This window comes from Talpa europaea (assembly GCF_964194135.1).
Source record: "Talpa europaea genome assembly, chromosome: 12".
NCBI classification, from domain to species: Eukaryota; Metazoa; Chordata; class Mammalia; order Eulipotyphla; family Talpidae; genus Talpa; species Talpa europaea.
In genome coordinates, this window is record NC_140079.1 from 10386842 (window position 1) to 10414617 (window position 27776).

Genomic DNA, 27776 nt, shown 5'->3' on the forward strand with positions numbered 1-27776 from the left:
GGCAGCGGCCACTCGCTCTCGCGAGACTTCTGCGGGCGGCGCGCGCAGCCTCCCTTGCGCCCAGCCGGCAACAAGCGCCCAACTTTATTGAGCGCCGCGAACACGGACACGCGTTGTGCGCACGCGCCGGGATGGGGCCTGGCGTCAGGGCCGAGCGCGAGCCCCGGCGTGTTTCTGGCCGGGGAAGTCACCAGCGCGGCGTATCTCGCTAACTCCAGCCCAGACGGCCCTAGATTGGGGATGACCTGACCACCGGAGCGGGGGCCTCATTTAGGGGCGAGCCTCGGACACACGCGGGGCCTCTGCCCCGGGGCGTGATTACGCGGCGTGGGGGGAGCAGCGCGGCCCCCCCCCCCGCGCCCGTGCCTGCGAGGGGCGTGGTCGCGCCCGGAGCGGCCCCCGCGTCGCGGTGGACTCGCGTGCCACTATTTTGGGGCGTGGCCAGAGGCATGGCTGAGACTTGACCAATTCGGAGTTGCCCGTAGCCTCGGGGGCGCGGCGTGGCCCGCTCAGTGGATCCGAGCGCTGTGCGGGCAGCTCCGGGGGCGTGGTCAGGCCGTTTGGGCCGGGATTCGGACCAATCCTGGCGTTAGGCTCTGCGTGGGGCGGGACTTGTCGCGAAGGCGTGGCCAATCCCTTCGCCCGCGCGCGCCTAAGCGGGGCGTGCCGCCGAGGACGCGTCCATCCGGGGGCGTGGCCATCCGGGGGCGTGGTCTGTCAAAACTAGCTAATCGTGGCGTTAGGACGGGCTCGGGGGCGGGGCTTTGAGGTGCTGGACCCAGTGAGGGCGTTTGGGTTCTAGGAGGGCGTGACCCAGACCTCTCCCAAGGGGCGTGGCCACCCAGGGGGCGTGGCCGGGCCGGTTCCGGGCCGCCAGGGGGCGTGGCCGGGCCTGGGCAGCGGCCGGGGCCATGTCCGCGCCGCCGCCCCTGCAGATCCGCGAGGCGAACGCGCACCTGGCGGCCGTGCACCGGCGGGCGGCGGAGCTGGAGGCGCGGCTGGACGCGGCGGAGGGTACCGTGCGCGCCCAAGCCGAGCGCCTGGCCCGTCACGACCAGCAGCTCCGCGCCGCCCTGGAGGAACTGAGCTGCGCCAAGGACCGGTGAGGCCCGGGGCGGGCAGGTGGACTCCGTGGAGGAAGCGGGCGAAGGTGGAGCCGAGGCTGGGAAGAGAGGAGCGACTGGGGGAGCCGGGCGCACTCACGTGGAGGGCGGACTGCTGGTGGTATTGAAAACACAAACACCAAAAAACTTGAATTTGTCGTCAGCTTGTAAAGTTAGGAAATGTCACCCACCTAGATCGTTAACCTAAAACAGGGCCCATTTTCCCATGAGGCAAAACCCGCTGGTAGTGAGTGGTTCAGGGCTCGCTGCCCTCGTGGTGGAAGTATTGGGAGTTTCTGAGCCGAGGATGGGGTCGTATCAGCGCTTCCGAAGTCCTCCAGGAGCTGAGGACGGAGAGGGATGAGGCAGAACCCAGGGAGGCGGGGGTGCGGGCCCCCAGCCGGGCAGGGCCATAGCCCTCTCCAAGCATTGGACCCCGCTGGATTCTGTCTGCGGCTGGAGGCATGCGTTCATCCCTACTGAGCTAGGCCTTGTGCCGGACACTGGGACACGTGTGGGTTCAGACCCACAGAGCCCTCCCCTTAGGCGGACACAGCCCTAGGCAGTTACAACATGGAGCCATCGCGGCGGTGATGGGGGCGCGCAGGACACTGAGGGAACCCACAGGGGAGGCCTGGAAAAGAAGGGGAAAGGGAGCTACAGCAGGAGCTAGGGGGGAGATGAGAGGTGTTAATCTGTTCAGGTTACCATTACAAAATAGCAGGCCCGGCTGTGTAAACAACAGGAATTTTTCCCCTCACAGTTCTGGAGGTTGGGAAATCCAATTATCAGGGTACCCACAGATTCAGTTTCTGGGGAGGGGCCCCAGTTTGCAGATGGTTGTCTTCTCCCTGTGTCCTCACGTGGCCAAATGAGGGGAGGCCAACTCTCCACGTCTCTTCTTATGAGGGTAATAATTCAATGAAGGCCCCTCGTGGCCTCCTTTGGGAGGGATGGGTAGTGATTTAACATGAATTTGGGGCATACACACATGCAGTCCGCAAAAAGGGAGGAAGTAGTGGTTTGAGGCTGTGTTGGCCTTGATCCTTGGGAGGTGAACCTCTGGTCTCTCAGTACCGTAACTGCTGTGTCTTGCCTTTCTGCCAGTGAGATTGCCGCTCTTCAGGAGCAGCTGCTGACCACGGAGGCCACTGTCCATAGTCTGCAGGCTGCTGTGCACCAGAGGGACGAGCTCATCGGGCAGCTGCAACCCCGGGCCAAGCTGTTGCAGGACATCTGTCGCCGCCGGTCACCGCTGGCTGGGCTGCTGGCCGCCCTGGCTGAGGCCGAGCGCCTGGGACCTCTGCCAACCAGTGACCCCAGTCACCCACTCCCTGGCCAGCCCAGTCCAGCCCTTGCCAACAACACTGGGGAGGAGGAGGACAGGAATCACCTGCAGCCTGCCGTGTTTGGGACCACTGTGTGAGCCCAGGAGTGCAGATTCTAGACTTGAGTCAGAGGGTCCAGATGGGAACTTTTCACGGCTGTGGGTGTTCTTGGGGGTCGACAGTCTTCCAAAGGAGACCCCCGGGCAGAGCCATAATCCTGTCCAAGCATTAGAACCCACGAGCGGCATAGGCTCCAAATGGGTAGCCAGCAGGCCATGTGCAGGAGTTTAGCCTAGACAGATCTTTGAACCAATCACTCTTGTTGAAAAGTTGTCAGCACTTACACATTTCTGGACTTCTAGCTTCAGACTTGGCTCTGCTTGCCTGGATCCGAGCCCAGGGGACCCTCTTTAGTTAAAGTGAGAGTCTAAATTTGGCCCCTCACCCTTTAGGTCACCTGACCCCTGGTGCCTCTGGTTCAAGAGCTCTCTTTGTCTGGGAGATTCATATATTTGCCCCCTTGCCTTGATTCTTGTTTCTTCTGAATCAACCCCCATTCCTTGGCTAAAGCTTTTTTTTTTTTTTTTTTACTTTTCATCCCAGATCAGAATTTGGAGTCTCAAGCGTTATGCTTTTTTTCATCATTCATATAAAGACACGTTTTCAATCGTAGGTATTTTTTCCCCCCAAACTGTCCTTCCCTCAGCCTAATTTAACCCAGAAAAAAGAGTGTGTGGGATATGCTGAGACGGTAGCAGCCAGGCTGCGCTGCCCAAGAAAGCTCAGGCATCCCTTAACCTTTTCTTGATCACGTCCTGCCTTCAGGCCTCTATGCTGGCTTTTCCTCTGGGTGTCACATGACTGATTCCTTGTCACTCAGGTTCTTGCTCCAATGTCACCTCCTTAGGTCAGGTAGCCTTATTTGAAGGAATTCCTCTGCCGACCTCCCACCATCACTCCATTTTATATTTCTGGAACTTCTTACCATGAAGGTGTGAGTTCCATTAGGGCAGGGTTTTTGTCTGTGCTGTTCTCTGCCACCAGCACCTGGCTCACCTGGGGAACGGACCCCGGTAGGGAGGGACTGGATGGGTGTTTGGGCCTGAGGGCAGCCAGGAGTCCCAGGACACCAGGGGAGGCCCCTGGACCAGTCTAGCTTTTGTAGCAAGCAACCAGCTCCTTTTTTATATTCCCCAGAGAATCTATTTTTAAACTCCTTTTCTTCCAGCTGCCCTTCTTAGCCCAAGACATTTGGGGCCTTTGCTTTTTATCAAACCGGGGATCCTCGTGCCCCTCTCTGCCCAGCCTGGTGCCATGGCAACTGTTGCCGGCCTCCTTACTCAGGGAATTGTCACACCAGGAACCATGGGGAGGGGGTAGGGCCCATTCCAGCCAGAAAGGTCGGCATCTATCCCCAGCCCTCGGGACGGTGCCGCCCGCCTGCCCTCCATCTAACAGTGACCCCTCAGTGTAGTAACAATGGCCCATTTTCTTCTCTGGAAGAATAAGGGGGGCTTGTTTGTATGAGGGGAAGGCAGGTTGGGGCCTGTCTGTGCTCTGTGCTCAAGAATAAACCGGATGATTCTTGGTCTTTTCTCCATTCTTCCTGGTGTGGGGGCTGAAGTGGCCAGTGTTGTTCGCAGCCCAAGCTGGGCCCCTGCCGGGTGGGGCACAAGCAACAGTCATGGGAGCTTGTCCCACGCGCAACACACATGCTTGTGTCTGACCTCTGCTGGCGGCTGCAGATGCAGGTATTGCCCCATTTTGCAGCTGTGGAAAGCAAGATTCAGCCCGGGACTTTTTTTGGGGGGTGGGTATTGTTGCAATTCTTTTTTTTTTTTTTTTTAAGATTTATTTATTTATGCAAGAACCGGGGTACAGGCCAGATGCACGGGAGGGTGAGAGGATTCACCAGAGACAGAGTGGGGAACAGAACAGGCAGACTGATGAAATACACTGCTGAGGGGAGCAGTGGGCGAGACAGGAGAGGTCTGCTGCACCATGTGGGATTCTCGCCGGCCAGCTGGGATCGAACCCGCGCTGCAGAGGCTGCGGACAGCTTCACAGCGCTGTGCTCAAAGGCCTGCGTCACCAGGGGAGGCCCTATTGTTGCACTTCTGATTAGCTTAGAGGAACTGCTAAAACAAACCGAAAACATTGTGGTTACATTTACATTTTCCTATAAAAGATTTTTTTTTTTTCCTAGCAAAAAACCACAATAGAGTGTTCCTCTGCCTGCGGGAGCCTTCTGGGCTTCCAGTCTTGAGCGGCATTCACTGTGGTTTCTCATAAAGCTGTCGGTGTTACACCGGCTTTGTCTGGAATCACAGCCTTGGCTGCCTTGTAACCTATGGATTGATTTCTGACCGTAACAGCAACTTCTGACAACCCAGCTGTGCTTCGAGTCCAGGCCGTGACATACGTCCCACAATCTGAGACTGTGCGGGTGCTGGGTTCCCATGTTTTAATCCCGGGACATTCATTTGATCCCGCCTGTCGGTGTCGTGTGGCGTTGGCAATGATGATGTCCGAGTCCGGGTTGACGCCTTGGGTAACGGTGGCCTTGGTTCCTCCGGGGTGATGCCAGGGTCAGGCTGCTTCTGTCTCACTAGCTTGTCATGGGTGAGTCCAGCATGTTTAATAACTGAGCCAATCACCAAGAGACTCACGCTGACAGCTCTGTGTCTGGTTCTAAATAACAAACTAGGAACTATTTTGTTGAAGTTAGCCTTGAACCATCTGTCAGACTCTGCTGTCTCGGCCTGTACTGGTGGCTCAGGTCCACATCCAATGCGCCATCCTCAATCACCTCGAGCCTTTGGAACTTGGCTCCCCCTCAGCAGCTTTGCCTGCTACTGAGTGAAAAGGGGGACCTAGTTCAGGTGCCACAGGACCCGGCTGTGAGCCTCCCTGGCCAGGGCGCTGCCTACCCCCATCAACACTGTGGTGGTCTCTCCTTGTGACCAGGAAGGGGTTCCCTCCTGGCACTGTGGGATTGGCAGAGGGTGTAGGCAGGACAGAGTTGGCAGTGGTGCTAGGGCTAGCACTGTCCTGTCCCTCTCTGCCCCTGGCATGGTGAGGGTTACAGCTGGGGCCCCGCCCAGTCCCCCGGAGGCACCGTCCCTTAGCAACAGCCCTGCCGGGCAGGACACACCACTGAACTATCCTGGGAAAATCAGGCAGGAGCCAGAGTTGCCACCTGGAGGGCTCCAGGACAGCCGGCCTCGCGGTGGGCTTCTTGCACTCTGCTCACAGCCTGGCAGGCTGAGCAGGACTCCCCTTGACCTGTCTCCCTAACTGGCCGCCCGGAGCCCTGACTCAGCATGGATGCCGTGGACGCCACCATGGAGAAGCTTCGGGCACAGTGCCTGTCTCGAGGGGTCTCGGGCATCCACTGCCTGGCCAGGTGAGTTGTCCCCTTGCACCTCCCCAACGCTCCCCCCATTACTTTCCAACATCATCCCCTGTCCCCCAGGTTTTTCCGCCGCCTGGATCAGGATGGGAGCCGATCCCTGGATGTGGGGGAGTTCCAGCGGGGCCTGGCTAAGCTGGGGCTGGCGCTGGCCACGGCTGAGGTGGAAGGCATCTGCAGACGCTGGGATCGCGATGGCAGCGGGACGCTGGACCTGGAGGAGTTTCTACGGGCGCTCCGGGTGAGATCAGGGTGCCTGGCCAGGAGCTAGCCCCTTCTGGGGACCAGACCCCACTGTCTGGGTTGGGCCCCCGCATTGACGACCTCTCCCCTCCTCAGCCCCCCATGTCACAGGCCCGTGAGGCAGTCATTGCAGCTGCCTTTGCCAAGCTGGACCGCAGTGGGGACGGCGTGGTGACCGTGGAGGACCTCCGGGGGGTGTACAGCGGAAGTGCCCATCCCAAGGTGCGGAGTGGGGAGTGGACGGAAGAGCAAGTGCTTCGCCAATTTCTGGACAACTTTGACTCTTCAGAGAAGGATGGGCAGGTGGGTACCCACACAGCAGCCCCTCCCCCCGCACCTCCTGCCTCAGCCTCTGGTCCCACTCACAGCCCGTCTGCCCCCAGGTCACACTGGCTGAATTCCAGGACTACTACAGCGGTGTGAGCGCCTCCATGGACACAGACGACGAGTTTGTGGCCATGATGACCAGTGCCTGGCGGCTGTGAGCATCACACCCCTTAGATGTCTCCACTGTAGTTGTAGGACCCCCCCCCCCCAACCCCAGCACCCCTGAGCCGGGGCCCCTCTCACCTGGGCTGTGAGCCGGGCAATACTGGGGCCGTAGAACTGACTGGACCTGATCTGGAGGACGGTGCTCAGCCACCAGGTGACAGAGGTTCCAACAGCGGGCCACTGGCTCAGGCCCCCAGAGAGCAGGGCCCTTGCAAGCCCAAGTCTCATGCTGTGGCACATGCTCCCCACCCCTCCTCTGATCTGCTCAGTGGACCCTTGGCCCTGCCAGCAGCTCTCACCCCTGCCACTCCCCGTGAGGCCTCCAGGAACCGAGGTGGCCCTGGGTGGGGCAACAAATGGCTGTTGAGTGAAGCAGGGCCCCGCACAAGGCAGCCATTCTTGAAGGGCAGGCGAGTTTGGTCACCTGCCCAGGCGTGGCATATGGGGCGGGGGCCAGGGGCCCACAGGGAGGCCAGGCTGCTGGGGACCTCGCCCTAGGAGGCGGAGGTGGTTCTTGGCCAGGCTGTGCAGCTTCCTGAGGCCCCTGGGGCATGCAGGAGGCCAACATTTTAGTTAAAAGTTTTAATGTAGTTCCCAAATACATTTCATATGACAATCTTACATAAATGTTTCAAAACACATGGGCATTATCTGGTTTTACTTGTCACTAGTTGGCTAAGGCTTAAAGCAGAAAAGTGTGGCCGGATCTCTTGGGAGGGCCTTTGGTGTCTTCCCACGGCTCAGGCTGCACGCTCCAACCTGAGGTGGAGGCGGCACAGCTGCAGAGACCAGGCTTCTCCCCACTCTGAGGGTGTGGCCTGGCGGCTTCCCCTGAAATCCCATGGTGCCCCGTGCACAGGGCCCTTCCCTGTGGGCCTCTGCAGGCAGGTGGTGTCCAGTGGTCTCAGCCATGGCCAAGGTGAGGGGGGGCACAACACTTGCTGTGTGTGCTGTGAGCGCATGGACAGTCTGTTGTCTGGAACCCAACCGCTGCCCTTTCCCCAAAGGCCAGGCTAGGGTACTCCCTGCCTCTGATAGAAGCCCCCCGCCCCAGATGGTGTTGGGGACAATGGCATCCAGGATGGCGCAGGAGTGGCTGACAGCAGGAAGAAGCCTGGGTGTGACAGTGACAGAATGGGCGAGACCCCTCCTCACAGGTTCACTGGGCCCTTTTCTAGATAGGCTGGGGCCCCTGAGATGAGGAACAAGTGGGGGTCTGCCCACTTCCTCACCTTGAGCAGCTCACTGAGCAGCTCACTGAGCACCCCCACCCAATCAAAAGGCCCGGACAGAGGCCAGGACCACAGCAAGATGGAGGACAAGGCCCGTGATGGAGTTGAAAATGCTCGACGCATGACGTCTTAATCTAAGGAACCAAACATGAAGCCCCGGGGGGGAAAGATCTAAAAAAAGAGCCCCAAATCAGAATGTGGGAGCAGGAGATAAAGAGAGCAGTAAACACACACCTAGCAGCCCAGTGTCCACACCTGTGAGGACTGGCCGGGGGCCTGGGCAGGCAGCAGGAACCCACAGGGCAGGGGTGTGGGCGGCGGCGGGGAGAGGCCGGCGACACGAGGGAGGGAGGAAGAAACCAGGTGTCCCAGTGAGAAGCCGTGACAAGTCTTAATGTGCCATTTCAATTCAAAGGAGGGGAGGGAAAAAATGTTCTTTTTTTTTTGCTCATCAATATGATGAGGTCTCGTGTCCCAAACCACATTCAGGCAGTTCCCGAGTCTGCTTCTGAACGGGCCGTGCGGATCCGAACTGTGGCCAACCCAACGGGGAGTGTGGTTCCCGAGCGCCGCACCTCGATGCTGCAGAGGGGCAAGGCAGGTGGGCGGGCGGACAGACGGACAAAGCAGCAGGCTCGTGGGCAGCGGCTCCCGGCGCTATGTGCTCCCGGCTGTCTGCCCATCCCCTTCGTCGCCGGTGCCTGTGGGAAGCAAGGACCTACCGTCAAGGTCCCATCCTGGACGGAGCCCCTCCTCCCTGGGTCAGCAACCCATGTCCAGAGGTCAGCTCCAGGCTGGGGACAGCAGGTGGGAGGGGACCTAGGAAACTAGTCCTCCCGCACCCCCCGGGGCAGGGACTGCCCAGCTCACCACCTCCAGTGGCTCCCGATGGAGCCAGGACGTCGTCATCGTCACTGTCATCCTCCTCGTTGGAAGGAGCTGTCCCGGGCTCAGGGGCTGGTGTCTTGGCCTCCTGCTCCTGTTCCACACGGCTGCGCAATGCCAGGATGCGGTGGTGCAGGGCTGCGTACAGCTGCCCGGTGTCCTTGGAGCTGGCCTATGGGAGGCAGAACCAAAGTGCCGGTTACAAGGTCTCCTGGGGAGAAACCCAACTCCCTCTTCTAGACAAACTCTGGGGACAGTGGCTCAAAGACCCACTGCCCCAAGGGCCTCTCCTCCTGGGTGCCGTTCTTGTCCCTGTTTCACTGAACTGAACCTGCTGGCTTTGGGGGCCGCCCCACAAGAGGTCTCTCTGCCCGCTCCCTGGCTGACACACCCGTGCACAAGGAGAGGGCTGGAGGAGCCGGGGTGAGGGAGAGGCAGGGGCTCCCTGTGTCAGGGGGGCTTTCTCGGTAGCCTTGTCCCTAAAAGGCAGGCACCAGCCTGTCCTGCGTCCCCAGTGCTGCTCACCGAGATGAGGAAGACCTTTACACCCTGGTCCTCGGTGTCCATGGCTGTGATGCGGATGCTCTTCTCACTGGCCTTGTCGATCTGCATCTGGGCCCAGAGCTTGGTGTTGAGGATCAGCCGTAAGCTGCCCTGGGTTCGCATCACTGCAATCAACAAGGCCACTTACTCCCCGGCCCCCCAACTGTTAGCTACCAGAACAAACAATCTAGAAGGAGAGCAAAAACACCATAGGGCAGATCCCATGGAAACCTGCCAGCTCAACAGTCCTTATTTGCTGGGGCTAGCCTCACCCTCCCTCTCTAGGTCTGCTGGTGGGGTAAGAGACCACATACAGTGGAGGGTGCCAGGACAGTGGTGCCCCTGGGGAAGGGGTAATTAGGTGGAGCATGAGGTGGACAGCAGGGGCAGCTGGCAGGCTTTGTAGGCTGCACACTCAGGACAAGCCACACAAAAGTTGATACCTCTTGACTGTCTCCCACCCAGAGGCCTAAGCCCTAGCACCTGTACCGTTGTTTTCTTAGAGGGTCAAGGCCAATGCTGTTGAGCTTCATCAGGAGGGAACAGGCTGATAGAGCCAGTATATGGCAGAGAGAACGGGGGGTAGAAATTTCCTCTTTGCAGGTATGTGGGACACCCAGCGTTTACCCAAGGCTCCGTGAGCCTGCTAGAGTTGTGACAGCCTACCCACATGCCCCCCTCTACTCCCCACCTATGCCAGGCCAGCTCTCCCCATGTACAGGCCTTGTCACCCCAACCCAGGGCTCCAAATGACCACACAGGAGGGGAGAAGCATGGGCTAGCTCAGTAAGAGCTGCGGGGTCCGGGGCCCCCCCAGATCTCCATGTGGCCCTTCTCTAAGTCCCCCAAGCCTGGCCTTGTGGGCCCAATGTGTCCACCTCTGGGGCGAGTAGCAGTTTCCATGGGCTGAGAGGTCTGAGGTAAGGATCAAGGCTGTGCTGGGTGAAGGAAAAGCGGGGCCAGAGTGGACTTCAAGGAGGGAGGGAGGCTGCAGCTGTAGCGAGGCTGCCCACAGGCTGACACAGGGGTAGCAGCAACGCGCTGTATGCGCTCCGTTCATGTTTGAAAATTTCCATTAAAAAAAATAAAAAATTAATTGAGGGACATCTAAGGGGGAGAAAATAGGAGCCTAAACAGGAGGGCTGTTTTCATCTCTGTTCTAATCCTTGGGAAGATTCTGAGTTCAAGGGTGTGAAGACATTTCTCAGATACTACTGAGCAGGGAGTAGGTTTCTCTGTGAAGGCTGGAAAACCACCTTCATCTGGGAAAAGTAGAAAAAAACGCAAATATTTCTTTCACACACACCCACATCCATTTTTTAAACCAGCAGACTTCTGGGAGTCAGAGTCACCTGTAGATAGCCCCAGGAGTATTACAATAGTCAAAGTAAAAAAGGAGGAACCCCCTAAATGTCCACCAATGTGATGGTAACAGAAGTCCACTGTCAATGGAATACTAGTGTATAAAAGTTTCTTTCAATATGGAGGGTGTTCACAAAACAGCAAATGAAAAGAGCAGGAGACAAAATATTCCCCCATTTCCTAAAAAAATCAAAGAACCAACAAAATATTATTAGTGAGATTTTACTCCTGATGTTGATCTTTTTTTGGGGGGGGGGTTTCCCTTCTACCATAAGACAGTTGGCACTTTTATTATCAGAAAATAAGTTTAAAAATTGCTAAATAGGGCCTCCCCGGTGGCGCAGCGTTTGAGCGCAGAGCTGTGAAGCTGTCCGCAGCCTCTGCAGTGCGGGTTCGATTCCCAGCTGGCCAGGGAGTTACTCATAAGACTCTCACCCTCCCATGTCTCTGACCTGTACCCCAGTTCTTGTATAAAAATAAATAAATCTTCAAAAAAAAAATTGCTTTTTTTTTTAAAATCTTTTTTTTTAAAAAGATTTAGTCCATCTATGCATACAAGAGCTGGGGTACAGACCAGAGGTGTGGAGGGTGAGAGGATTCACCAGAGACAGAGTGGGGAACAGAACAGGCAGACGGACCGAAATACATTGCGGAGGGGAGCAGCGGGCGAGACAGAAGAGGTCTGCTTTGCCATGTGGGCTGCTCCCTGGCTGGCAGGGGATCGAACTTGTGCTACAGAGGCTGCAATCACCCCATAGTGTGGTGCTAAACCCCTTGCGCCACCAGGGAGGCCCGCTAAATACTTTTTATATATTGTAAAACTCAGGAGAGTTCGTGGACGGGCTGGAAGCTAGAGCCTCTGGGTCAGGCCCGGCCCGCTTGATCTAAGTGTTCTCCTGTGGGGATCTGCTTCCCTGTGCCTGGGTCTGGGCCCTACACAGTCTTGGGAAACCACACCACCCCAAGCCCTCTCCACAGAAGCCCACAGGAGGTCTCGCCAGCCTCCACTGCAGCTCACCTAGTCGGGACTGTAACGTGCCATCATCGGCTGAAGCCATGTCGTTGAGTCTGAGCAGCCCCCGTCCTCTCTCCACCCAGGATTGCGAAGTCTTGTCAAATACAAACAGCTTACACTGGATCTGGAACACAAGGCGGCCTCTGGGTGAGCAAGACCTGGGGAAGGGGGAACCTTCCATCTAATTTGTGTGAACCACTGAGGGGGGTGGTGTCAGCAAACTATGGTTGGTGAGGGAGGGGAGAGGGCCCAGATCTGGCCCTTGGCTTTTTTTCACTCAGCTTCCAGGTAGAAGGGAGTTTGCATTTTCAAAGGGGTATTAAAAACAAAAAAGAATCATTAAGGAAATGAAAATCAAAACCACAATGAGATATCGTCACTTCACACCCACAAGAAAGGCTATTACCCAAAAGACAGAGAACAGGTATGTGGAGAAATTGGAACCCTCACACACCGCTGGTAGGAATGGAAAGTGGTGCAGCCATTGTGGAAAACAACTCCTTAAAATGGTAAACATGGAGCTACCACGTGGCTCAGGAATTCCACTCTTAGGTTTCTACCAAGAGAAATGAAACACATATTCACATAAAAACTTGTAGACAATCATACCAGCATTACTCATAAATGCTAAGAAGTGGAAACAACCCAAGTGTCCATCAACAGGTGAATAGATAAATACAGAGTGGTCCATCCAGACACTGGATTTATTCAGTCATAAAGAGGGAAGCTCTGAAACTCACTGTAATGTGAATTCACCTCAAACATGGTGCTCAAGGAGAGAAACCAGACACAAAGTCCACAGAGTGTGATTCCATTGATGTGAAGTGTCCAGAACACGCAAATACAGAGATAGAGAGTGGGATTGTGGTGCCAGTGGCTGGAGGAGCAACCGACTGCTAGTGGGCATGAAGTTGCTTTTTGGGGGACAAAAATGTTCTCAATTAAAGTTGTGAATATACTAAAAATTACATAATTTTATTCCTTGAAAGGGTTAATTTTATAATATGTGCGTATCTCAAGAAAGTTGTCTACACACACACGCACACACATGGAATATGCAAGAGACCATTATGCAGAGACAGCCTGCAGATCTAAGTCAGTATGTCTTAACATGGGTGGATCACAAAACAATGCCGAGTGGGGGAGAGAAGTACTACTCACACCCCACGTTAACCCGCCCGTCTGCTATGTGGTTGGCAGACACACACCCACATGTGTATGTGAAAACATGAAAAGCAGATGAATGAGCCCACAAAACTAGACAGGTTGCCCCAGAGTGGGAGGAGGACGAAGACAAGGAAAAAGTGGAGCAAAATCTAGGTTGTATTTATGACGTTTCCCCCTGATAAAACACACGGGATGCCTGCATGGCAAGTAACTATGGCTGTTAATTCTAGGTGTGGGAGGTGTTTGTTACAATCCTCTTTGCATTTTCTTCAACTACCAAGCTCTCAACACAGATCCTTTGCTCTAAAACAGAAAAACACAAAATGTTTCATATCTCAACAAAGTCGCCAGAGTAGTGCCACTGACACTTTGGTCACCTCCAAGGGAAGACTGAGGAAGGTCTGAGTACCTGGAGGTTGTGGCCAAGCCCTTGGGGGCTGCACCCCGAACACACCCCACTGCTGCCCATCAAAGGGCCCAGAGGCCCACCAGCCGGCTGCCTCACCTGTAAAACGTTGCTCTCGGCCTCTTCCCCGGTGATGACTTCCACTTTTTCCAACAAACACTTCCGTGCTGTTGCCTTGGTATAAGCGGCTGCCGATTCGACCAGGGACTCTGAAATGTTATTAGCTGAACGACACTATTTATTGGGGTGTGGGGGGGTGGGGCAAGCAGAGTGCACACCTTAGGACACCAAAAATGGTTGGCGCGGGTTGCAAAGGTGCCACACCCAGGACCTGGAGGGTCTCCAGAAAACAAGCCCAGTAACACAGCCTTGACTCCCACGTGGGAGCTGCCCAGAGCGGCTCTGGTTCTCCTCAGTGTCCCAGTCAGCACAGGAGAGAAAGGGTGAGAGACTTCTGAGAGGACACTGAAGAGAACCCCTTGCCCCATGCTGTCTCAGAGCACGAAGTGGCCTACGCAGCAGCTCTCTCCCAGAGTCACCTTGCAGCACCATGGCCTCAACATTTAAAGTGAACATGTTCCTTTCGGCTCACAGAAAATCAGCGCCCACGCCTTTTACTGTCCCCATAGCTAGATCATGTGGTTGTTACTCCTGAGGCAAGTCAGCTCCCCTGTACCTCCCGGGCAGCTTGGATGAACAGTGTTCCCATCCCTCAATATCCCCAAACCTTCCTCCCCTGACTCTCGGGCAGCAGGCCTGCCAGCATACCTTTCTCAGGGGTGGCCTCTTGGGACGAGGATTCTGACCCAGACTCAGCAGCTGCATTTTCCCTGCTGGCATCTGAACTGACCTCATTTAATTTTGGTGGGCTCTGCATGAAAAGAAAGGCACACCAGGAGGAGCGCGTATTGGTATTGCAGGACTGACTGCAGCGGAACAGGAGACCCCCCTGCAGGGACAGCAACTCTCGGCACTTCCCTGCCTGGACAGAGGGATTCTCTTCAAAGCTTTGGGGACCCGCCTAGACCCAGTGGATGAGATTGGATGCCCCTTCCCTAAGTGTAGTGTCCCAGTCAGACCTCCGACCTCCACACAGTGCTCCCCAAGCATCTTTTGCCAGTAAATCCTAGCAAAAAGGTGGCCAGCTCCAGTCAGCTCTCAGTCCACACAGGTCTGTCTACCTGTTACATGGAAACTGCCCTCGGGGCCCAGAACTCTTGGGGCACAAGCATTTGGTCAGAGGCACCAGTTGCCAGTCACCCTAGACCCTGATGTTTATCTTTGTCTTGTGAAGCAGTTCTTTGACTCCCACTGTACCACTGTGACTTTGGTCTGAGAGTTGCGGCTTGTGTGGCCGTAGCTGGGAGGAAGCATGACTCACGGGCAGCCTTCTTCAGGACAAGGAAAGGCAGGACATATGAACACCCAGAGAGCCCCTTCAGCAGCTGACACTGATTACCCTGCCCCCAGTTGTAAGCTGAGTCCAAGCCAGGCCCTCTGTCCCTGATGTGTGATGAAAAGTGTCCTAATTTTACAGGGACACCCTCTACCCGTGGGAAGATTCTAATGGTTTTTCTGGGTCCCCAGAAGAAGAGTCCCTACGGGGCCACTCACCAACACACGCTCGCTCATATTCTGGCCAAATACAAATTTGTTGCTGGAGGGATCAGCACTATTGGTCGAGTTCTCTAAACTGAAGAGAAGACGTGCCATGAGAATTGAATGGGAACATGAGATGCGCGCACGGTCAGGGTGGGGAAAGAGTCAAACTTCCGGTGCAGAAAGCAGAGTCTGGGAGAGGGAACCCTCCATGCCTCCAAGCCAGCCTGCATCACCGTAACGTGGACTGTTAGCTCCCACTTCGAGGCACCAAATTTCAGGGGACATGCCTGAAAGCCCCCAAGCCCCAGGAGGAGGACATCACACTAGGTACGCAGAATAGGACGCTGTCTTGGACAAGCCAAGTGCAGGAGTCAGAATCGGGAGCAACCCGCTTCTGGGAATGAAACCCAGCTGTTCCTCGGTGGTGGGCCACCCCTTGTCCAGTCACTGTAGCTCTCTAAGTCCCGTCTCCTGGCCCACATGAAGGAGGTACATCTCTTACCCCTGGGGCTGCTGGTGGGGGAGTCTGGCTGCCCATAAGCAATGCTCAACAAATGGCAACTGCCACTGCCATCACACTTGAGCCAATAAAAGAGGTCAAGGCTGTAAATACCTCCTGTCCTGGGAAATACTGTGGTGGAAAAGCATGTCTTTTAAAAAGCCCACTGGGGGCCTCCCCTGGTGGCGCAGGTGGTTGAGAGCTGCGCTGTGAAGCTGTCCACAGCCTCTGCAGTGCCAGTTTGATCCCAGCCGGCTGGCGAGGGTCCCACATGGGGTGGCAGACCCCTCCTGTCTCACCCGCTGCTCCCCTCAGCAGTGTATTTCATCAGTCTGCCTGTTCTGTTCCCCGCTGTTTCTGGTGAATCCTCTCACCCTCCCACACATCTGGTCTGTACCCTGGTTCTTATATAAATAAATAAATCTTTAAAAAAAAAGGCCCACTGGGTCTGTCCTGGGCATGAGGTCCTGGTGACACAGGCTGCTCAAAGGTCAGGGTCCAACAACCTATAGAACTTGGCCTTGCTTCAGGGGTGCGTTGAATCCCACCATCCCAGAATCTTCTACCCCCTCCCCTCTACTTTGCCTCTGGGGAGGAAGTGGGCTGGCTCCTGGTGCATGTGGCTGCCTCTTCTCGGGGCCTGAGGCAGTGACGATGGATGGCCAGAGGCCCGTCTGTGGCTGAGGCACTCCCATACGCAGGCTGGGAGCCCAGCCAGAGACACGCACCTGGAGCTGATATACTGAAGGAAATAGTTGGTTGCGGTTGGTGCTTCTGAACTGGGGTGTCCAGCATTCTCCATGTCAGCTACTTCAGTGTTCTCGTTTATCAACTGGGAGAGAGAGAGGAAACATTTACTACTCAGAGAACAGCATGTTCTGGATTTCCACAGCTCAGCCTGTCTGCACAGCCCCTACATCACATGGCAAAGTGCCCAAGTGCAAATCCTGTCATCTACTCTGTGTATGTGCCTGTGCTTGAGCACATGTGTGTACAGCGGGGGATGGGACTGTAACCAATTTCCTTTTCGATTTTAGTGGTTAAGATACAGAAAGAGTTTCACAAACTATTAGGCAGATTTTTCTCCCTTGTTCAAAAAAAAACAGCACTCAAGCTGGCATCTGGTTGGAATTTCATTGATGCTTCTGTCCCCAGAATACAGAATGCTTACGAAGCTGGTATTTGAAGGGCTTTATTATAAACATGATAAAAGCAGCATTCCTCAAGGCCGCCTTTTATGCTGACGGTTGTGCCATGCCCATTAAACATTTCTACTGTAACAGCCTAGGAACCCTTGCAGGTGGGCACTACCACCCTCATAGAGGCTCGGCGGTAGGAAATCACGGCTCTAAATCATCCTCCACAGAGAAGCTGGGATGTGACTGCTCACTTCAAAGATGATGGAGGTTTTTGACCTCCATAAGACTACCGCCCTCACCCCACTTTCAAGGCAGTCATTCCCCTAAAATCAGGGAATGGACTCAGCCTGATGGCCTAGGCCAAGTTCCCATCCCCCACTGAGTGGATTTTCAGACCTTCCCTTGTTCTGTTTCTTTTCCCTTGGCGGGAACAGCCTCCACGGGACTCATTATTCTGGCATAAAGCTGTGTAACATCAACACCTACTTTCTGTCTCTTGGGAGATTTGTGCTTCTATTGGACAGTAAGTACCAAAGGAGAAAGCAGAACACATGATCTGATGTTTTTTATACTCGAGAGAGATTTGTTTCCTTATTTTAGAGTTTCTCCCCCTCAGCATCGCTGACATTTGGGGCTAGATCATCCTCTGTTTATGGCCGTCATGGGCACTGTGGGGTGTTGAGCAGCATTTCTGGCTGCAGAAGCACCCACCCTTCAGTACAACCACGTCAGCTGTCCCTGGACACGGCCACTGACAATGCTCCCAGGCTTCCAAAGGAGATTATTGCAGGATACACCATGGAAAAATATCTTGTCCCTGTGTCTGGGAAAGGTAGTGCTGCCCAAATCTGGTTGTCCCAGAGTGCCAGTGCAAAGGGTTCGGAGCCAAGATCTCCTGTACTGCCAGCCACTCCCCACCCACTGACTCAAAGTCCCCAGACCAGACTGACATGCTGACATACCACTCAAGGGGCAGTCAGGAGGTGGTAAACACTAGTGCCTTCTTTGGGAAAGAAAACAGTATCTTTCCACTTGCCTTACTTTAAAAAAATAAGGTGATGGTTTCTCAACCAGGGGTGATTTGTTCCTATGGGAGACATTCAGCACTGGCTGTGTAATGTTTAGTTGTTATGACTGAGGTGGGTAGAGGCTGGGAATGTTGGCTAATACCCCACAGTGCCCAGAGCAAACCTCCAACAACTCAGAAAGACATGGCCCAATGCTGCTAGTGCTCTGACAGAAATCCTAATGTAAAAAAAAAAAAAAACCCTACCTAGGGACCTCCGAAGCATCTCATTGTGACACTTGCTTTCTCCTTTGCCATGAAAATGTCAATTCTCAGGGAGAAGCACACGCAGTGGCTTGCTTCTCTGTCCCCCACTATATTATCAAGGGAGCCTGGTGCCAGAAGCCACTGCTGAGTTGTACACTTGGGGTGGAGGGGGTAGCACGGAGCTGGGAGTGTGTGCTAGGAGCCGAGCAGTGGGGTGTGTCAGGCACAAAAAACAAGCAGTTGCTGAGTGGGCCATGAGCCACAGGACTACACCATGATGGGCTCTGTCCTCTTCCCACCTGCCTTTGTGGGGACTTTCTGTTGTTTAACCTGGGGGAGGCATGAAAATAAAATAATTCATTAGTTCACTGGCTCACCCAGTCCTCTTATCATGTACCTTGACTCTGTCCCTCAAGTTCTGCCCAAACACAAATGCTTGCTGTGCGACTTGCTCTTTTTTCTCACAGTTTTCCTCCTCAGAAGTATTGCTAGATTCATTTTTCTGGGATTCCTTCTCCTATTTAAAAAAAAACCAAAACAACAACTGAAAAGAAGTGACATAGAGTCATATGTTGCTTAATGACGCTTGGTTCAAGGACACACTGCATGTACAGAGGGGGTCCCAACAGGCTACCACACAGCCGAGACGTGGAGTGGCTGCACCATCTAGGTTTATGTCATTACACTCTAAGACAGTCATACAACGGCATTACCGAATGATGCATTTCACAGAACATAAACCCATTATTAAGTGACAAAACCGTATTAGCCCTGATAGCCAGATGAGCAACCTTACACCATTTCAACCTGTTCCACGTATCTCTTTTGGTGTGGCTCCTTGGGCGAGGGCTAGAACCAAAGGTAAAAGTGGATCAGGCAGACCCCCTGGGCTGGACAGGGTGAATCTTCTCCATGGAGTGCCCAAGTTTAACCCCTATGCTCATGAGTGAGGAACTTGGAGGAAGATGGGACGTGCGGGCAACTCCCTGGTCTCTAAGTCAGAGTTGTACAGCCCTCAAAGTTCCCAACAAGTATGTTATGGAAATGATTCCTGTTTCCAATTCTGAAGGTGGGGGGTGGGTAAGAAGGGGCTCAGGGATGTTTAAAATGGAAAGCCGGTGACTGTTTCCATCATCTGAGCCTGCACATCTATGGGGATGTGAGGAGGAAGAGGAGGGTGGAGATTCTGCCTGTCTGCTGAATGGACAGAGTAGAAAGAAACCCAAAGATCTGATATGACTTTGTATTTGGAAGCCTTGGTGCCTTACTGCAACTCAGATTTCAAATTCTCCTCTGCCAGCTACAAAAGCAGGTTTTTCATGAATGCCCTGAATTTTCCAGCTGCAATGCAACACTACTGGGAAACAAATGCTTTTGGCCTAGATAAACCCATAACCATTATGGGTTTTCTTTGAATCATATTTTCTGAGCTGACTCTCCAGGCACCCTCTTACAACTAGAATGGGCACACATATACGAATCTCCCAGGAGCTGTTAGGGTGTGGAGACAGGGTGGAGAGGCATTCCTCCAAGTAAAATAGGTAACACCTTCATCAGTGAACACCACTTTTTTGCCCGTGACTCGCAGAGTTCAATGGTTAGGGTGTCAATGGCAGGCATACTAACCCAGGACACATGGGGATAGATGTTAGTTTGGGGGACTCTGGGACAGAGCTGTGCTCTTGGAACGACCAAGAGGGATACCTTCGTGTTCCAGGGACTTGGCACATCAGTTGTGGTTATGTACTGAAACCTTTGAGCACATTCAGAAAACCTAATGCAGGCCAATGGTGACCCAGCTCAGAGCAAGCAGGCAACAGACACTATGAGTTCAGCAAAGCCCTAAGAAGTTCCCCTCATGGTGTGTGCCCTGCCCCAGCACAGACGGACCTCGAGGGCTTGGGCCTCAGCAGAGGGACTTGTACGTGTGGAGTTGTCTGGTGATGTCGACGTTGCGGCCCCCGTGCAGTCTGCTGGGATAGTGACCCCGTTGGTGCCGCTGCTTGGGACTGTGGGGAGGAAAAGAGCAAGAATTACTTGAGTTTAGCAAGGACCCGTTCCTGCCCAGAGGAAGTGCTGAACCAAGAGCACAGTTCCCCCTTTTGAAAGAAAAGGATCTGATGCCACTACTAAAAGTCATAAATTCTTAGTTTAAAAACCAAAAACTAAAACCTCACAGAAGCAAGACTATCTTATTGTTTAGTCCACAAAATAAGACTTTTCAATGTATTAGAAGCAATCCTGCTACTGCTAATTAAGGGGGGAAAAAGGAAAAAAGTACATTGGGGGGAAAAGATATTTTATAAAACAAATTTTACTAGTTTTTACTCTAGGCATTTGTTTCCCTTTAAATATTCAAGATTACATGACATGTACAACTTTAAATCTAGCTTTGATTGTTTGACATTAGAACCAAAAAACTTCACATGTAATTAAAAACTAATTTGGGGGAGGGGATATATATTGGGGGAAAATTTTGAGTTTTATAAAACAAATTTTACTATATTTTATGCATTTTTTCCCCCTTTAAATAGTTGAGAGTTATATGACATACATAACTTTAAATCTGTCTTCGTCTGGCATTAGAACCAAAAAATTTCCCATGTAATTAAAAACTCCTCAGAAATATTAACTAGTTCCTTCACATGTTGCCTCTAATAAAGACTTAGGAAATTCAGGGACAGATCAAGAGAAGACAAGTAAAATTCTTTAGTATTAGAAAATGAAGGATTAACTGAAATTAAGGATTAACTACTATCTGTTGGGATATAAAGGAAATACTGTTTAAGAGGTATGTCTTAAGTTCAGCAAATGAGATTTAAATGCAGGTCTCATCAAAATTACCCTTGAAGTCTCTGAAGACTAGAAGAAGGTTGAATTTTGCCTGCAAACATGCAGGGACAAATCTGAAACACCTGGGGAAATGGGCCAGCTTTTAGGATGGCAGTGTGTGTACCAAGCACGTTTTCACCAGCAGTCACACTTGGCCCTGGTGCCACAGGGAGGAAGTGGAATCACTTCACATGTTCCCTTGGGGTCACCAAGGATTTTAAGGACTGTTTCCCAGAGCTCTTTATTTCTGAGTGCATTCAGCAGATATTGCCAAAGTCACCTGTGTGGAGACACGGCTGTCCCAGGCGTGACTTCAGAACCGCTTTACCCTGCTGCCTGAGCCCGGCGCCAGGGCTGCCGTTTCTTACCGGTCTGGGAGAGTGCCTTTGGCTGAGGGGCTTGTAACACTGCCGGGCGAAGCACGCTCCGCTGCTGTTCCTTGGGCTTCTGGCTCGGCAGACCTGGGAATGGAAGTCAGCTTGCCCAGGGCCCTTGGATCCGGTGGGCAGAAGCACATCATCCCCAGCTCTCAAGTGCTTTACAGAAAAATTAACACCAGCAACCTGTTTACTGTCCCTCCCAGGCTAGAGTTTGCAGGAAGCCCTTTTTTAAAAAAAACCCAAGATTTTATTTACAGCTAGACATGCAGAATCTGGCTGTTGTTATTTATAGATAAGATAATATGAAATTCCCACATAACTGATCATGTCGAGTGAGCGCAGTGATGCTACAGGGGAATGAAGTGACAGTTGTTCTCCAGTGCTGGGCTCAAGGGTCAAGTGCAGACAGTGAGGGAAAAGAAATGAAGAGGTCGCATAAAGGGCCCCTCTGTGCCTGTTTTTCCAAATGCCACACTGGGAAAATCCCTCTGCCAACCACAAAAAGGGCCTGGGTCATGAGAGGCTTTCAGCCTTCCAAGGACTTTCCTGTTGGACCTACAGGGTGTGTATTGTGCACGCCACTGCTTGGAGTATCCACTTACTAGCAGCGTGCCACAGGATCCTGGTCGCTCTGCTCATCAGGATTAATTCTGTGTGGCATGATGGGGTCAGAATACTCTGTATAGAGTAGAGGCAAAGGAGCTATTACTGGCACAGAGCGCAAATGTTCCTCATTGCTTCCTCCTTCCCAGGGAGGGCTCAAGTCTGACTTCCCTGGTCTGTGCCAAACTCTTTAAATCTGCTTTCCAGTGCTCAAAGGTTGAGTAAGGTGAGGTAACCCAGAGGCAGGTGAGCCTGGAGTGCACTGCTGCACACACATGCTGTGCAGAGGCCTGGCAAGGTATGAGAAAGCCAGTTCGTTTTTCTTGCCAGAGACAGGCACCTACCTGCGCTGGGTGCCTGGCCATGGATCAGTGTTGGCGGCTTCAACCGGAACCCACTGCTCTTTTCTTCTACAAGTACAAGACAAAGGATAAAAAGCAGGTCTGCCTGGGGTGGGGTGGTAAGGCCAGGAGGGAGAAGGGGAGGAAGAGAACTGTGGAAAATGTTTCTAAATGAAACAGACACAGATGTGTCCCCTCAAGCCACTGAGACCGTAGGGCAGTCTGGGGGAGGAGGTGAGAGCTGCAGGAAGTACTGACTCATTGGAGAGCAAGTACAAGGTGCGTCAACCTACAATCACCCCACTCAGGACACAGTGCTGCTCTTGCAGGTCCTGAAGAACACAAAACAAGTCCCAGGACCCGTCTCCCTTTCCTAGGTTTGTCTTGTCAGAGGATGAGTCTGTAATCAGTAAACATCCCTGTACTGTTCATCACAAGTTTTCTGTGATGAATGGTCAGAGGTGGCGGACAGAGAGTTTGTGCTTTTTTCCAGAAGTGCCTGAGGGCTGAGCTTTTTCACTTAATGAGAGCACCGCAAGGCCCCAGGGAAGGAAGCAGGGTTGTTAATCCTGGCCACGGAGAAGAAGCTGGGTTGCCTTAGGACTTAAGCCTGGGCTGACAGATACAGGGGCTTTGGGGAGTGCTCAAAACCCGGTTATAGCTCAGTCATGTATCCACACAGGTGGACACATGATTTGTGTGTCTTGCTGACTTTGCCCATCTCAGAAGAGGGTGTGTGTCTAATATGATCCTTGATGGGAAACATAAAAAGCCTTGCGACTTTTTCCCAGAGAAGCACAGGGAGAGCAGTTTCTCTTTAGTGCTAAGGTATAACCCATAAGAAAAATCTCTTAAGTCACAGAGAACACAATCAATGCATAAATATCCACTGTGTTTCCACACTAGCAATGAACAATACAAAGAAGTTAAGAAAACAATTCCATTTACAGTAATACCAAAAATAATAAAATACTTGGGAATACATTCAACAAACAAAATCCACAAAAGGTGTTGGCAGTAAAGACTGAAATAAATGGAAAGCTACCCCTGAAGGCTGTGTACTGCATGATGCCATCGATATAAACTGTGCAGAGGAGCAAATCCACAGGGACAGAAAGCACATGAGTAGGAGTTATGGAAGGGACTGGGGGGGAGGGGTTGACTGCTAATGGGATGGGGTCTCCTTGGGGTGATGAAGCATTCTAAAATTTATTATGGTGATGGCTATGGCTGCAAAACTCTGCAGGTTACTAAAAACCAACTAATTAATGGCTAAAACAACACTAACACTTTGTGTGACCAAAATTACAGGTAGTTAAAAAAGACAATCAGAATTTCAGAAGAATTAGGAAGGTTTTCTTTCTGCTGTTTATAGGTAGGTGAGCCAAACTGTTCTCTTTGGGCAAAAGCAGGATTATAAAACTCTCACTGCTAGTTAGTGAGAAGGAGTGGAGCCTGACAAGCTTCCAAGAGCCTGTGTTAGTGGAGCTGGTATCTCTCCCGCAAGAGAAGGGCCATAAAACCACACTCAGGGGAGACAGACACCACAGGACATGGGGGAAGAAGCACTGCCAGATGTTCATTTTTTAGAAGAGAAATGTTGAATTACATAGCCAACATTACATTCAGAGGATGATTCGCAATTTAGAAACATTTTTAAAGCCCTTAGAGCTGGCTTCACAAAGTTTGCATTGTAGCTACAAATTGCTCTCCTCTGCTCTGCTCAGTGTAGAGTTGATGCTACCAGACATCTGACCCCTAGGGCTGGCCCAGGTTGACCAGTGAGGGCAGCAGGCCTAAATAATCACCGCCACTGACCACTCATTAGCACTGGGTCACTGCCTGGCCCACCCTGCAGATGTGCAGGAAATCCCGGCTGTGAACAGATAAACAGACAAGTGTGCATACTTCTAATGGCAGCCAGGGACTCAGGACAGAAAGGAGGTTATGTTCACAGGGCAGCCAAACTCTGGAAGCTCCTGAAATAGGCCCCATTTCCAATGAATCAAATGTGCTTTTTTCTCATGACCCCCCCAAAACTCACTTTCCCTGCAACAAGCTCAGTACAATGGAGAGGCATTGTCTTGTGGCTAGAGACCCACCACCATGCCAGGGCACAGGGATGTGCAGGTGGGCTGGGGTCTTCTTGAGGGCATGCACATCCCTCACTGAGCTCACTGGGGAAGAGCTAGCTCCTTCTGGGCCAACCTGCACCCTTCCCTGAAACAAGTCTGACAGTATGCTGGCTCCTTTGAGGATACTTTCTGCTCCACCTCAGAGTGACCCCAACTCTTGAGATTCATTCTGGAAAATACGTCAAAATTGTACCTGGTGTGTACCAGAGGCTGAAAAGAGCCCAAGAGAAGGCAGCCTGGCAGGGTTTAGGGCCTGTGCAAGGACGGAGTTAGTCTAGGCAGGAAGCACTGGCCATGCACAGGGAGCTGGAGTGACAACTCATTGCAACTAAGACAAAGGGAGTCAGGTTTCTTACTGTCAGAAGAGAGAGGCAGAAATGAGAGAGGAGGGATATAATTTAAACCCTTTTGGCGCTGGACTGGAAGTATCCATGAGAACCTGTGGCTACCCATGTATACAGGGTAGAGGGAGATACAGAAAGCTATGTGCAGGTATATACGTGTGTATGCATATAGGTCTACACCTGACTATGTGTGTTCCAAGTTGCAGGCACTGACCATCTGTGAGCAGTAACAGCCCAACATCAATGAATAAGCTGAGCATCCAGATCTTGGTTTCTAAAGACCACTCTCCACTAAAAAGAACCAGGACCCCTCGAGAAATGGTTGGTCACAGGGCTGGGACAGGGAGAGAAGATGAGCCTGGAACCTTGTTATGACAGAAATGAACAAGTGCTTAAAAGAATACCAGAACCTGGCAAAACAACACAAGAACCAAAGGCAAATCAAAGTAAAAACTGAATGTTAAACACTAAGAACACATGATAAGCCGCTGACTGAAACAGTAATTTGGAAGTCCACATTGATACAATAAAGAAATGATTAAGTAAGCTGGAAGAGAAAGTGCTTCCTTACAGAACAATTAATAAATGGAGGAGCAGTGATGAAGGCAGAAAATGCCCATTTGGGGATCGTCAGAGTAATAACCGATTCAAGAAAGAAACAGTCATAGATGCTAATACTGGAGGGCAAAATTAGGGCAGGAATGACATTTCCTAGCGTCTCAAAGTATCTCTCCAGAAAATGCCAATCACAAAGGAAGAAACATAAATTACAGTGGTGAAAGTGGGCAGATGCCACCCTAAGCAAGTGATCGATGCTAACCCCACTAGTAGTTTCAGGACAAGCAAACACCATGTGTGCTCCACTGGGGTGTACTGGAAAGAACAAAGCTTCACTTCTGTGGTAGTCTAGCCCCAAACATGTAACTTGGTTGAATCACCAGGTAACAGTGGGCAAACCCAAAGTGAAGGTCTTCTCCAAAACAACTGGCCTTTAAGGTAATCTTCAAGATCATAAAAGTCAAGGAAAGACCAAGGATGTTTTCCAGATGGGAGAAGAGATATGAGATGTGTGATCTGGGGTCGAGCCCCTTTTTGAAGAAGGATATTGGGATGGCTGGAGAAAATCAAATGGGGTTGCTGAGAGATGCAGGAGTACGTCAGCATTTTTCTGTCAGCTAATTTTTTCCCCCCTAAAATTAAGGCAGGCATGGGTATAAAGAAGTTCATTTTGCAGAGCTGGTATGTACATCTAACCTGACCCCACATTACAGCAGGGACCAGGGTCAGGGCTGTGTTGCGGCCTACAGAGCAGGTCTGAAGGGAGAGAAAAGGGAGTGAGGCTGTCACTCACAGACCCTCGGAGGTGACTGTGAGATTCCTAATAGAGCAGCACAGAGGGATCAGGAGTGGCTTCAGTGACTGGTGGGCCAGAACAGCTTACCACAGCTAATACATCTGCACAGTTCAGGGTAAGACTTGCTAAGCCAGCATCCCAGGTACAACCAATGTGCAGATCTCCAAGGACCCTTGAAAACCAACCTGGGGAAGGGCAGGGTGCTGTTCAAAACAGTTTCTTTTAGATTCAAAATGAATTCACTTGCTTGAAATGGGGCCATCAAACCAATTCCCAAAGTTATAAAACCTTGACTCTTCCCCTGACATCACCCTCATGCCAGAATATGACTTATGTTGAAAAGCTTTTGAAGTCAGCAAAGAATTTATAAAAGGCAGTTTGGATTACAGAATTCCGTTGTTAAACTTGCTCATTAAATCTTTTATGAGGAACTTTAGCCATGTGGGGGAAACTTTCAGGAAATCTTGGAATTGGTTCTCTAGCAAAAGGCCAAAAAAGGACGGCTCCATGTTCCTCAGAGGGATCGTCATTTTCCTTAAAATTTTCAATGTGGTTAAATATATTTATCTGAACAGATCTAAGCAATATTAAGCAATGTGAGAATTTAATACCCAGAAAAGGAGGCTGGAAAATTACATAAACTCCACAGTAGTTACTTTTGGGATGGGGGTAGAGTGGCAAGGGGGCAGATGGGTTCTTTAATTTGATGTATTTCTGCCTGGGGTCTTTTGGAAAAGATAGTATATATGTATTCCTTATGTAAAAATTAAAAAAATGAATAACACACCTCTTTATAGGTTTTTTATTTTTTCTTTTTTAAAGGATTTAAAACTCCTGTAACCAGTCCTGCTTTTGCAGAAACAAGACTAAGGCTTATGAAGTCTGTCTCACACTGGACTTCAAATCTACTAGCTGAAGAGTCATTCAGGAAATGAAAAAGAATCCTTATTTCAAATTGTCCATTCCTAGCTAAGATTTTATTTTTACAATATCAAGTTTTTCACCAGGAAAAGCCCCAGTGACTGGCTGCAAAAGGCAAGGGGATGAGACGGCTCACCTGGTTCTGAGTCAGAATTGCCTGCAGATGGTTCGCAGAAGCTTGATGGCATAAAAACATTGTTTTTTGATACTGTCGACAAGGAGATGTGGGCAGGGGAAGGAACAAGAGGAAAAACAGTGTGAGTAGGTGGGGCAGATGTACAAGGAGTAACGTTACCTCTCCCACCTGAGGGGTGTGAACCCCACTATGGGTGAGGGCTTTCAGCATCATGCCAAGGCCTCTAACTACTGATAAAAGCAATCCCCCTGGATTCTACAGCAACTAAGGGGTCTCTAGTTGAAAGGCCCTTATCTGTAGTATTTCAGTCTGTTCTACGACTGCTTTCGTCTCCTTGTGGCCCTGGCCTTCCCTTGGCATCCTGGGGGTAGCCAGGAGGGAAGGAGAAGGCAGCAGATGTTTGAGTCTCACCTGGGGCCCGGTATGAACCCCACTCCTTGACACCAGTGGGGGCTTTCCTGGGCTGCTGGCCAGGCAACAAAGCAATGGAATTTGGAGCTTAAGAACTATCAGGACAGAATGTAGCTAAGTAGAATCAGTGTAGAGCAAGGTGATGCTTGCAAACTACTGGCATCACCATCTATTCATTTTCCCTAATGAATGAGTGCTGAGCATCTATTAGGTGCCTATACAACAGGAGAGAGAAGACATTTGGTGGTCCTTTGCTCCTACAGTCACAGCACACAATGCCTCTTCTCTGTTGTAGCTTCTTGATACAGAGAGTGGGCTCAGCAGTCAAGAGTTAACAGGAAAAATACAAGCAATAGGTAGGAAGTGGGAACTCCCCCATTCCACAGGAAGGCCTATGCCACAGAGATCCTTGAAAAAAGGATGCCAAGAGCAGCCGGACTACAAACTATGTGGACAGTTCCTTAACAGCTGGGTAGCAAATGACAATGTGGGGCTCTGATAAAGTGGTGGGAAAGGACATGGCAACGTCCAAAATAAGTGCTAAGGAAAATGGGTACAAAAGCCAATGTGTTACAGGGATGATCCTGAAAGAACACTCACTTCCTATGTTGTCCATTC

At 51.8% G+C, this 27776-nt stretch overlaps 3 protein-coding genes across 4 annotated transcripts in view; 2 read left to right on the top strand and 1 right to left on the bottom strand.

Annotated features, from left to right (window-relative positions):
• Nucleotides 1–911: 911 nt before the first annotated feature.
• On the top strand, nt 912–2529 carry VMAC (vimentin type intermediate filament associated coiled-coil protein; the record flags this gene model as incomplete). Its single annotated transcript, XM_084248824.1, has 2 exons — nt 912–1102; nt 2211–2529. 2 exons carry the CDS (start codon nt 912–914, stop codon nt 2527–2529), a joined length of 510 nt encoding a protein of 169 aa, XP_084104950.1.
• A 3225-nt stretch (nt 2530–5754) lies between these two features.
• CAPS (calcyphosine) lies at nt 5755–6571 on the top strand (the record flags this gene model as incomplete). Of its 2 annotated transcripts, none has more annotated exons than XM_084249548.1 (4): nt 5755–5837; nt 5907–6084; nt 6183–6389; nt 6470–6571. In XM_084249548.1, the coding sequence occupies 4 exons, from the start codon at nt 5755–5757 to the stop codon at nt 6569–6571; spliced, it is 570 nt and encodes a 189-aa protein (XP_084105674.1). The 2 variants fall into 2 exon arrangements, with proteins under 2 accessions (XP_084105674.1, XP_084105675.1); XM_084249549.1 differs by having other exon boundaries at nt 6183–6308.
• Nucleotides 6572–8204: 1633 nt separating this feature from the next.
• RANBP3 (RAN binding protein 3) overlaps nt 8205–27776 on the bottom strand; it is a gene marked incomplete at its 5' end in the record, with an annotated part of 52338 nt that continues 32766 nt past the window's right edge. Inside the window, 12 exons of the mRNA XM_084250543.1 lie at nt 8205–8511; nt 8681–8867; nt 9221–9363; nt 11619–11739; nt 13288–13397; nt 13957–14059; nt 14803–14881; nt 16018–16121; nt 18099–18218; nt 19592–19710; nt 20902–20994; nt 21861–21926. Coding sequence (XP_084106669.1) covers nt 8468–8511; nt 8681–8867; nt 9221–9363; nt 11619–11739; nt 13288–13397; nt 13957–14059; nt 14803–14881; nt 16018–16121; nt 18099–18218; nt 19592–19710; nt 20902–20994; nt 21861–21926 — 1289 coding nt within the window. The 3' untranslated portion in view covers nt 8205–8467. The remainder of the gene's footprint in view (nt 8512–8680; nt 8868–9220; nt 9364–11618; nt 11740–13287; nt 13398–13956; nt 14060–14802; nt 14882–16017; nt 16122–18098; nt 18219–19591; nt 19711–20901; nt 20995–21860; nt 21927–27776) is intronic.